Below are 12,216 nucleotides of genomic sequence, written 5' to 3' on the forward strand. Positions count from 1 at the left end.
GGGAGAGACTGGGGAGAGAAGGGGAGCCGGGAGAGGTGGCAGCGAATTGAGTGCTGAGACACCCCTGAGCCCAAGACTGGCGCAGCCATTCTCTCCAGAGAATGAGACTCCTCTCCCAGGCCCCCAGGCAAGGAGCACAGCCACACCCAGATTCCACCCTGTACGAGATCAAGGATTAGAATAACCTTATCAGTCCCTGGGAGTTAACAGGGTCTGGCCTATAGAGGGATTTTCAATCCCAGCAACAACATAGTGCCAGTAACTATTACGCAGTCAGCTCTGGGCAGTGAACTTCCACTGGAAAGAGAGGCCCTATAGCCTCAGAGGACAACCCCAGAACACTGCCACCCAGAGGCTGACCCACAAACTGACTCTTTGCTAAACACAAAATAAGGCAGTCTGGGAAATAAATGCGACCTGCTTTAAAATAAGGACTGTGGTTCACAACACAGAGGAACAGTATATCACAGGGAAACTCAACACTCTCCTGAATACCTGGAAGGTCTAAGGCGAGCCACACTGAAGAATAAAAGAACCGAAGGACCTTCAGTACTGCATTTTTTTTTCTTTTTTCACTTTTTAACTAAGAAATCAATTTTTTTTTATTTTTTTTCTGTTCTTTTTTTTTTTCTTTTTCCATCACCTGATTTTACCCTTTTAATTACCACCTTCTTATTTTTTAACCAGTATTATTACTGCTACCATTTTACCATTTTTTATAGTGCCATTTTATTTTCTCTTTATTTTATTTTGGGATTAGTGTTCTCCATTCTATTTTCATTGTTATATTATTGGTTGATTCTAGTCTGCATCCATATCCAGGGAGCTGTTGCTGGAATTTGTTGGGATTAATGGCTGTTCTATAGGAGTATTCTCCTCATATAAAAAGTCTCTTCCCTTCTTCCACTTCATTCTCTCTTTTCGCTTTTTTTTTTTCTTTTCTTTTCTCGCTTTCATTTTCCCCTCTGCTTTTTCCCGATTTCATTTTTGCACTCCTTTTTTTGGTCCCTACTTTTCTTTTCTTTTTTTTCTTTTATCTTTTTCTCTTCCTTCTTCTTTATACCCTAATTCTCTTAATTCAGGTGGTCACCTTTATTTGGGGTTATTAATATCGTGAATATATTTGTGTATAGTGCATGGTACGTGGTGCCTTGTTGTGTTGTATTTTGTGCCTTTAAATCAATGCAGCAGATCCAAGCAACAGCAAACTCCTGAGCACCACATCCTCTGCTGAGGAACAGCAGCTGTACGTGAAACCTCGCCCCACCAGCCAGAAGAGCCACCACAGCTGTGAACAGCACCCACCAGAGGAGCTGCTGCCAACTGAAGAGCAGGAGCTACCGCAACCGCCCGAAGAGCAACCACAGACCAAGGAGTCACTGCCACCCAGGGAGCAACCACTGAACGACTCAACATCTAGATATGTCAGTGAGATCAAACATGGGTAGACAAAAAACCCCAAAGGAAAGAGAAGGAGGACTCTCCAGAAAAGCAGCTAAATAATACAGAGGCATGCAACATGACCGATAAAGAATTCAGAATAAGGGTCCTAGAGTGCATAAACCGGATGGAGGAAAAAATCGACAACCTCTTCAAGAAGCAAGAAGAAACAGATGAAAAAATCGATAACATATGGAAGAAGCTAGAAGAAACAGATGAAAAAATCGATAACATATGGAAGAAGCTAGAAGAAACAGATGAAAAAATCGATAACATATGGAAAAAGCTAGAAGAAACAGATGAAAAAATCAACAACTTAAGTAAGACCCAAGAAGAAATGAAGAGTGATATAGCTGCAATGAAAAACTCCATTGAAAGTATCAACAGTAGACTAGGAGAAGCGGAGGACCGAATTAGTGAATTAGAAGACAAGGAAGCAAAACACACCCAAAATGTACTGCAATTGGAGAAAAAAATTAAAAGACAGGAGGAGAGCCTAAGGGAGCTTTGGGACAACATGAAACGAAACAACATACGAATAATAGGAGTACCAGAACAACAGAAGGATGAACAAGGATTAGAAAACCTACTTGAAGAAATAATATCAGAAAAATTTCCTGCGGTGGGGAAGAAAAAAGTCACACAAGCCCAGAGAGTCCCAAACAAGGTGAACCCGAAAAGACCCACACCAAGACACATCATAATCACCATGGCAAATGTTCAGGACAAAGAGAGAATCTTACAGGCTGCAAGAGAGAGACGGAAAGTTACATACAAGGGATCTCCCATTAGATTGTCAAATGACTTCTCAACAGAAACACATCAGGCCAGAAAAGAATGGACTGAAATTTACAAAGTGATGCAAAGCAAAGGACTGAATCCAAGAATACTCTATACAGCAAGGCTATCATTCAAACTTGAAGGGGAAATAAGAAGCTTCACAGACAAAAAAAAGGCTAAGGGAGTTTGTCACCACCAAGCCAGCAATGCAAGGAATGCTAAAGGGACTGGTATAAAAAGAAGAAATAAAAAGCTCAGAAAGAAAACAGCCACACACACACACAAAAAGAAATGGCTACAAACAGGTACCTTTCAATAATAACTTTAAACGTAAACGGACTAAATGCTCCAACCAAAAGACATCGAGTGGCTCAATGGATAAAAAAGCATGACCCATACATCTGCTGTCTACAAGAAACCCACCTCATTCGAAGGGACTCACACAGACAGAAAGTGAAAGGATGGAAAAATATCTTTCAGGCAAATGGAAAGGAAAAGAAAGCTGGGCTAGCAATACTTATATCGGACAAAATAGACCTCAAAGTGAAGGCCTTAACAAGAGATAAGGAAGGCCACTTCATAATACTAAAGGGATCGATACAACAAGAAGATATAACCCTGGTAAACATATATGAACCCAATGTAGGAGCACCCAAATTCATAAAAAAAAATCCTGGAAGATATCAAAGGAGAGATCGACAACAATACAATCATAGTAGGGGACTTTAATACACCATTGAAAGCACTGGATAAGTCCTATAGACAAACAATCAGCAAAGATACAGCAATCTTAAATGACTCACTAGATCAGATGGACTTAATAGACATCTTCAGAACACTTCACCCCAAAGCCAGGGAATATACGTTCTTCTCAGGTGCTCGGGGGACATCTTCAAAAATAGACCACATATTGGGTCACAAGCAAAGTATCCCCAAATTCAAGAAGATTGAAATCATAAAAAGCATCTTCGCAGACCACGATGGCATAATACTAGAAATAAACTACAATAAAAACAACCCAAAATACTCAAACACCTGGAAGCTGAATAGCATGCTACTAAATATTGATTGGGTTACCAATGAGATCAAAGAAGAAATTAAAAACATCCTGGAAACTAATGACAATGAAAACACAACAATCCAAAACCTATGGGACACAATGAAAGCAGTCCTGAGAGGGAAGTTTATAGCTCTACAGGCCTATCTCAAAAAACAAGAAAAAATGGTAGTAAATCATCTAACTCTACAACTCAAAGAATTAGAAAGAGAGCAACAAGAAAACCCCAGAGTGAGCAGAAGGAAGGAGATAATAAAGATTAGAGCAGAAATAAATGACATAGAGACCAAAAAAACAATACAGAAAATCAACGAAACCAAGAGCTGGTTCTTTGAAAGGATAAACAATATTGACAAACCTCTAGCCAGACTCACCAAGAAGCAGAGAGAGAGGACCCAAATAAATAAAATCAGAAACAATAGAGGCGAAATAACAACAGACCCCACAGAAATACAAATGATTGTTAAAAAAATACTATGGACAGCTCTACTCCAACAAACTAGACAACATGGAGGAAATGGACAAATTCCTAGAAAAATACAACATTACAAAACTCAATCAGGAAGAATCTAAAAATCTCAACGGGCCAATAACTATGGAAGAAATTGAAGCAGTCATCAAAAAGCTTCCAGCAAACAAAAGCCCAGGACCAGACGGCTTCACAGGGGAGTTTTACCAAACTTTCAAGGAAGAACTAAAACTTATCCTCCTCAGACTACTACAAAAAATTCAAGAGGAAGGAACACTTCCAAGCTCATTCTATGAAGCCAGCATCACCCTAATACCAAAACCAGGTAAAGACAACACAATGAAAGAGAATTACAGGCCAATATCCCTCATGAACATAGATGCCAAAATCCTCAACAAAATCTTAGCAAATAGGATCCAGCAGTACATCAGAAAGATCATACACCATGACCAAGTAGGATTTATCCCAGGGATGCAAGGATGGTACAATATCCGCAAATCAATAAATGCGATACATCACATAAACAAATTGAAAGAAAAAAAACCACATGGTCATATCAATTGATGCAGAAAAAGCATTTGACAAAATTCAACACCCATTTTTGATAAAAACTCTCAGCAAGGTGGGAGTAGAAGGATCATACCTCAACATAATAAAAGCCATATATGACAGGCCCACAGCCAACATCATACTCAATGGTCAAACACTAACACCATTTCCCCTAAGAACAGGAACAAGACAGGGATGCCCCCTCTCACCACTCCTGTTCAACATAGTACTGGAAGTGTTAGCCATTGCAATGCAGCAAGAAGAAGAAATAAAAGGCATCCAAATTGGAAAAGAGGAAGTAAAACTGTCCTTATTTGCAGACGACATGATATTATACATACAAAACCCTAGAGATTGCATCAAAAAGCTACTAGACTTAATAAATGGATTTGGCAATGTAGCAGGATACAAAATTAACCCCAAGAAATCTGAGGCATTTCTATACACCAATAGTGAACTTTCAGAAAGAGAGATTATAAAAACAATCCCGTTTACCATTGCACCAAAAAAATTAAGCTACCTAGGAATAAACTTAACTAAAGAGGTAAAAGACCTCGACTCAGAAAACTACAGGACGATGAAAAAAGATATAGAGGAAGACATAAACAGATGGAAGAACATACCGTGTTCATGGATTGGTAGAATCAACATCATTAAAATGTCCATACTACCCAAAGCAAACTATAAATTCAACGCACTTCCCATTAAAATACCAACGGCATACTTCAGAGATCTAGAACGAACTCTCCAAAAATTCATCTGGAATAAAAAAAGACCCTGAATAGCTGCAGCAATCCTGAAAAAGAACAAAGTAGGTGGGATCTCAATACCAGATATCAAGTTGTATTACAAAGCCACTGTTCTCAAAACTGCCTCGTACTGGCACAAGAATAGGCATATAGATCAATGGAATAGAATGGAGACCCCAGAAATCGGCCCGAACCAATATGCTCAATTAATATTTGACAAAGGAGGCAAGAACATACAATGGAGCCAAGATAGTCTCTTCAATAAATGGTGCTGGGAAAATTGGACAGATATATGCAAGAAAATGAAACTAGACCACCAACTTACACCATACACAAAAATAAACTCAAAATGGATAAAGGACTTAAATGTACGACGGGAAACCATAAAAATTCTAGAAGAATCCAAAGGCAACAAAATCTCAGACATATGCCGAAGCAATTTCTTCACTGATACAGCTCCTAGGGTACTTGAAACTAAAGAAAAAATGAACAAATGGGACTACATCAAAATAAAAAGCTTCTGCACAGCAAAAGAAACCATCAACAAAACAACGAGAAAATCCACTGTGTGGGAAAACATATTTGCCAATGAAATATCTGATAAGGGCCTAATCTCCAAAATTCATAGGGAACTCATACAACTTAACAAAAGAAAGATAAACAATCCAATCAAAAAATGGGCAAAGGACCTAAATAGACACCTTTCAAAAGAGGACATCCAGAAAGCCAAGAGACATATGAAAACATGCTCAAAGTCACTAATCATCCGAGAGATGCAAATCAAAACAGCAATGAGGTACCATCTCACACCTGTCAGACTGGCTATCATCAACAAATCAACAAACGACAAGTGCTGGAGAGGATGTGGAGAAAAAGGAACACTTGTGCACTGCTGGTGGGAATGCAGACTGGTGCAGCCACTATGGAAGACACTATGGAGTTTCCTTAAAAAACTGAAAATGGAACTTCCATTTGACCCTGTGATCCCACTTCTAGGAATATAACATAACCCAAGAAACCAGAAACACCAATCAGAAAGGATGTATGCACCCCTATGTTCATAGCAGCACAATTCACCATAGCTAAGATCTGGAAACAGCCTAAGTGCCCATCAGTAGATGAATGGATTAGAAAACTGTGGTACATCTACATGATGGAATACTATGCTGCTGTAAAAAGGAAGGAACTCTTACCATTTGCAACGGCATGGATGGAACTGGAGAGCATTATGCTAAGTGAAATAAGCCAGTCAATAAAGGAAAAATACCACATGATCTCACTCATTCATGGACAATAGAGACCATTATAAACTTTTGAACAATAATAGATACAGAGGTAGAGCTGCCTCAAACAGATTGTCAAACTGCAGCGGGAAGGCCAGGGATGGTTGGGGGGCAGGAGGTAGGGGGGTAAGAGATCAACTAAAGGACTTGTATGCATGCATATAAGCATAACCAATGGACATAAGACACTGGGGGATAGGGGAGGCTAGGGGACTGTCTAGGGCGGGGGGATAAAATGGATACATATGTAATACCCTTTGTAATACTTTAAGCAATAAAAAAAAATGTGTCAAAGGCCTCAATGGTACCCATTGTGTGGGTGTTCCTTAATCTTCCCCATCTATTTTATTTCCTGGAACTTAGCAAGAGGCAGTCCTGGGCCACGGGCTGCTCCCTACTCCAGGTGTTTTCAGTCCTTCAGTGATCCTCAGAAATGTTTTCCCTGGAAAGGGTGGGATCATCTCTCTGGTTTCCCAGTCCTCACTGCACAGCAGAATTGCAGCTAGCCAGTGGGTAGATGCGGGAGGGGTCCAGTGGTCATCTCACCCCTCCTTGGTGACTGGTTCTTGTCCTTCCAGTGGCAGAGTAGAGGCAGGGCTGAGTGGCTTTGCAACCCTAAGCAGAAAACGGAGTTGGGGTAAATTGGGGGTGCTCCAGTTGTTGCCAGAGCAGTGCCTTTGGCCCTCAGCTGGTCCCTCTGAAGGGAGAAGGACCGGGGTTGCTCATGCTCAGCCTGACAAGATGCCTTGCTCCCGGCTGTCTCCCAGGATCTCTTTCATAGCAGCTTCATGGGGATGAGCCTCCCAGCTCCACGCAGACTCCTGGAACTGGCATGTCAGAGCCTGCTGCGGGATGAAGCCTTGGCCATCACTGCTCTGGAGTGGCTTCCTATGGAGCTCTTCCCACCTCTTTTCATCACAGCCTTCACTGGGAAGCACAGCAGAGTCCTGAAGGCCATGGTGCAGGCTTGGCCCTTCCGCTGCCTCCCTCTGGGGGCCCTGATGAACCATCAGCAGTCTTACCAGGATATCTTGCAGGCTGTGCTCGAGGGACTCGATGCCATGCTTGCCCAGGACCCTCGACCCAGGTATGGGGGATTCAGTAGCCGGGTCGCACCCTGGGGATCTGAGCAGTTACAGCTGGGATCTGGGAGTGGGCAGGGCTAAAGGGAGAGCTGAGGCAGGCCTTGGAGCCACTGCTAGGGTCATTCTGGGAACAGGCTTCGGATATATACGGCTGATGAAATTGCCAAGGGTGACCGAAGGGACACGAGCCTACTCCTTCCTGGTGGCACCTAAAGGTACCAGGAATGGGGACCATGAAGGATCCCAGTAGCACCAGGAGCAGTTGATTCCTGGGGCATGGAGTCAAAGTCCAGTGCGATGTCTGGCCCTGCTGCCCAGATGCCTAGCTCATGGTCTTACTCATTGTTATCTTAATGCATCCCAGCATATCTCCTATTTTCTCCACAGGAGATGTAAACTGCAGGTGCTTAATTTACAGAAGAGAGTTCATTTGGAGTTCTGGATGGTGTGGGCAGGAACCAGAGCCCATGTGTGCTCACTGCTGGAGCCTGAGGCCCTGCAGCCCATGAGGAATAGGAGGAAAGTGCACAGCTTAACGGCCAGGCCAAATCCACCCTTGGCCCCCGTGGAGGTGTTAATAGACCTTTGCCTCAAGAAAGGTGTCCTTGATGAGTCCCTCAGCTACCTGATTAAGAAAGTCAGCGAGAGGAGAGGTTTGCTGCACCTTTGCTGTAAGAAGCTGAAGGTTTTTCCGATGTCGAAGCAAAACACTAAAATCCTGGATATGGTGCAGCTGGTCTCTGTCCAGGATTTGGAGGTAAACTGTACCTGGAAGCTGTCCACTCTGAGGAAGTTCGCTCCTTACCTGGGCCAGATGGGCAATCTGTGCCGGTTCCTGCTCTCCCACGTCTTCACGTCTTCTCACACCACCTTGGAGCAGGAGGAGCAGTGTGTTGGTCTGGTCACCTCTCAATTCCTCAACCTGCCCCACCTCCAGGAGGTCAATTTGGATGATATCTCCATTCTCAGAGGCCACCTGGATGAGATCTTCAGGTGAGGGGTGGCGAGCTTTCCCTGCCAACCAGAGCGAGTCCCTTTCCATTTCAGTGCACAGTGACGGGCTCTCCTGTGTGCCGTCCCTCAGCAGTGCTAGAGTGCCTGAGCCACTAGATGGGCCACACAGTCAGTGTCTTGTTCACTGCTCTGTCACCTTGCATGTTGTGACATAACCCCCCAGATAAAGGTAGGACGTATGCACTAGGACAGAGGCTACTAAAGGGACTCCTTGCTAGGAATTCGGGCCAGGGGATGGTAGCTTTGGGCATCCTTGTAAGTGGTGTTGAAGGGAAAATGATGCAATAGAACCAAGTGAGGATTGCAATGACAAGGGGAAAGCCAATCAGAGGTGAGGTTTCATGGGTTAAGTTCCGCACTTAGAGATTTGGCCATGGCAGCCTTTCAGTCCAAACCTGCCTCAGTCACCTGTCTGCCAAGGGTTGCCATAGGCTCTCGCAAACGGAATGCGTGGCAAATGCAGGATTCAGGAGGGAGGCATTACGAAATGGGATAGGTGGTTTGTAGACAATGCAGTGATCTAAGTTCCTGGAGGGTGGCAGCCCTCGCTGGATGTTGCCTGACTGTGCCCAGGTTAGCCCTTTCTGCACATCTGCCAGAGGCCTCATTGGGCTAAGAGATGGTGGTGACAGGGGTCTAGGCTGTGGCTGGAAGGAAACCCGAGTTGCAGGCAGTTCAGGACATGTCTCCAATACTAAAATGCACTGGTTGCCTCCTGCTTCAGACCCTGGGGCAGGCTCCTTTCTGAGCTCCTCCCACCTTTATGTTCACAACACCTGTGTGTTTGGGCTGGAGGGTATGATGTGCTCCACTTGACGGATGAGTAAATGGAGTGTGTGAGGTTTCATCCAGTTGAATCCATCACGGAGCAGATAACAGATGGAGAAAGATGCCACTCAAATTTGCTCGGACTTGAATGTCACTTTTCACTGTGCAACATCCTGGGTTTGATCATCATCCGGAACACTGTAGGCTTTGGTGACATGGGCCTCTTTACCCTGAAGGCCTGCATTATCCTCACCTGCCTCTGCTCACCAGGTCCATCTCCCACATGTAACTGCTCTATGTCTCCCCAGGTGCCTGAAGAGCCCCTTGGAGACCCTGTCCATCACTAACTGCCTGCTTTTCGAAAGAGACTTTAGACATCTCTCCCAGCATCTGAATGTCAGCCAGCTGAAAAGCCTGAGTTTCAGTGGGCTCAACCTGACCATTATCAGTTCTCGGTCACTCCAATTTCTTTTAGAGAGAGCCTCCCCCACTCTCCAGGACCTGGACTTGGATGAGTGTGGGATCATGGACCACCAGTTCCTGGACATCCTGCCAGCCCTGAGCCACTGCTCCCAGCTCACAACCCTAAGTTTCTGTGAAAACCCCATCTCCATGACCGTCCTGGAGGACCTGCTTCGCCACGTTGTCGGGCTGAGCAAGCTGAGTTGCGTGATTTATGCGGCGCCCATGGAGAGTTATGAGGAAACTAGCAGCAACATCAACCTGGGCCGACTTGCCCAGATGCATGTTGTGCTAAAGCATATGCTGCAGGAGTTGGGTCGTCCTGGCATGGTCTGGCTCTGTGCTTACCCCTGTCCTCACTGTGGCTGTAGAACCTTCCATGACCCAACTCCCATTCTGTGATCCTGTTGCTTGAGTGTCTAGATGGGTGCACATCTCATAGGCTTTACTCTGGGCACTTGGGCACTGAAGCCCAGACATAAGTGTACCGTACAGGAACACAGCAGCCAGTTTCAGACAGCTACTCCGGGTTGGGGGGAAATGCTCACAGGGGACTGGATGGTTTCTTTGGGGAGATTTGTCCTAAGGAGTTAGAAATATGCACCTGAATCTCTCAGGGGGAGGGATTGAGGCTTGGGTGGTAGATGCGGGAATTACATTTCTTGAATGGTTGTGAATAAATGTAAGTAATAAAGAGAACTGGATGTTAACAGTCTGATGTCCTCAATGACATGTTAGCCCAACTCTCCCACCTGCAGTTACTGGCAAAGTAAGAAGGCATGAGCATTGTGATGCACAGACATTAGGCTGGTTGAGGTTGATTCCAGGAGATCACATCATCATTTATCCTTTTTGGTTTGGTGGTTCTTTCTGGTGCACCGGTACCTACTCACCTCTGTGACAGTTCAGTGGGTCAGCGCACACTTGTTGTGTCCACAGGGACTGGAACAAGTGGCTTCCAGTGAGCACCACCGAGGTACAACTACTCTGGGGCCATCACGGGTAACTAGTCCAGTCCCTGGACTCAAACACTCCTCCCCACTGGGAGCCTCCATTGCTGGCCTGTGTCTCCTCCATGGTAGGGCTTCCCTGTGCACAAGTCAGGCCCCCAGTACTGAAAGGGACATCAGCCTGCCAGGGAGCCAGAGCCCTGGCCTCACAAGTCCATGCCTGTCATTCCCCTGGATCCAGCCCCTTCTTGAATTCAAGTTCCTGTGGCCTGTAAACACATTTACATTCTTTTCAGCAAAATACTGAGCTGGAATAAACCTCTGCTTTGTTCTGTGTCCTGTCCTAAGAATAGGACATCCTTTGGTAAAGGATGGCCTAATGTTCGAAGACTTTCCCCTCATGATCCTCCTTCCCATCAATCAAGGAGGTGGTAAAGCAACTCTGAACCAGTGACAGGCCCTGGGTCTGAAGAGTGGACAACCCCAAGCCAGTTCCCGGAGAGCACTTAAGTGGACACAGGTGAAGGTCACCCCGGGGATATGGGGGTATGGAGGGCCACTCTGAGGGTCAATACAACCAAGTGAAGGGGAGATGTCTTAGTGTGCTGTTGGATCCCACAGTCAGTGGACAGTTAGCTGGCCATAGAGGAACAGGCTCCCTGCCCACCTGCCACTGCATTCTGGCCCTAGGCTGTCTCAGTTTGCTCACTGAGTGGCCTGCCAGAGGAGCACCTAGGGAGAAGCCCACACATCCAGGCCCAGGGGCAGGGCTCCATTTGCCTGTATGTCTCCCTAATTGTGAGGAAGTCAATCCTGCTTTTTCTCCTTCTACTGCCTCTCATTCAGTGCCAGCCACTCATGTGCTTGCTGCTCTCTGCTGGGTCTCAGCAACTTCCTAGCTTGTCACATACAGCACCTGGCCCTTCGTTCTCTTTTTATTGCCATTCCTTTCTTTTCTTCTACCTTCCACTCTTCTAGCTTGGGTCCATCATCCTACGAGCTCATTTTTCCGTTTCTTAGTACATTTCCTATTGATTTCAGAGAGGAAGGGAGAGGGAGAGATGGATAAAACATCAATAATGAGACAAAATCATTGGTTGGCTTTCTCCTGCACATCCACCTGGGGATCGAGGCGTAAACTCCAGCTCCTGCTCCAACTGAGAATTGAACTATGTCCTCTTGGTACAAAGGCCTACTGAGCCACACTGGCCAGGCACACTCTGCTTCTTCGAGTGGGAAGAGAAAATGCTGAAGTCTCAGTAACAGTTGCTGAGCTCTCCCCCCCCCCCAAAAAAAAAAAGAGGATAAGAGAACAAGGGTCAGAAAATGTATATCTCTTACAGCAAACGCTCTCTTTCTCTTCCTCTCTCTCTCTCCTATTCCATCTCCCTCTCCCTGTCCCTCTGTCTGACATGCACCTTGTCTTCCCATCCCCGCCTTCACAGGAAATAGTGTCCATAATATGAATCAGAACCTCTAGAATTTGAGGAAAAGCATAACAATTTGCAGGTTCTGAGGGAGGAAGGGCAAAGGCAAAACATCCTGTGGTCTGGGTGTTAATTCCTCCACACACAGAGCTCGTGCCCATTACCTTGTGTGGAGATTCACCT

At 45.2% G+C, this 12,216-nt stretch overlaps 1 protein-coding gene across 1 annotated transcript; it reads left to right on the forward strand.

Moving 5' to 3' along the window:
• The first annotated feature begins 7,115 nt into the window (after positions 1–7,115).
• Positions 7,116–10,058, forward strand: LOC132225575 (melanoma antigen preferentially expressed in tumors-like). The gene is made up of 3 exons (XM_059680682.1): positions 7,116–7,414; positions 7,800–8,405; positions 9,503–10,058. The coding sequence occupies exons 1-3, from the start codon at positions 7,116–7,118 to the stop codon at positions 10,056–10,058; spliced, it is 1,461 nt and encodes a 486-aa protein (XP_059536665.1).
• Positions 10,059–12,216: the final 2,158 nt, after the last annotated feature.

The sequence above is a fragment of the Myotis daubentonii genome, chromosome Y, assembly GCF_963259705.1.
Source record: "Myotis daubentonii chromosome Y, mMyoDau2.1, whole genome shotgun sequence".
Taxonomy (NCBI): Eukaryota; Metazoa; Chordata; class Mammalia; order Chiroptera; family Vespertilionidae; genus Myotis; species Myotis daubentonii.

Bases quoted from the DNA above. Each gene is read 5' to 3' on its own strand.
- LOC132225575 (XM_059680682.1), top strand. From the start codon at position 7,116: ATGGGGATGAGCCTCCCAGCTCCACGCAGACTCCTGGAACTGGCATGT. The intron at 7,415-7,799 runs GTATGGGGGATT...TTTTCTCCACAG, and splicing joins GCCCAGGACCCTCGACCCAG to GAGATGTAAACTGCAGGTGC. The intron at 8,406-9,502 runs GTGAGGGGTGGC...ATGTCTCCCCAG, and splicing joins CACCTGGATGAGATCTTCAG to GTGCCTGAAGAGCCCCTTGG.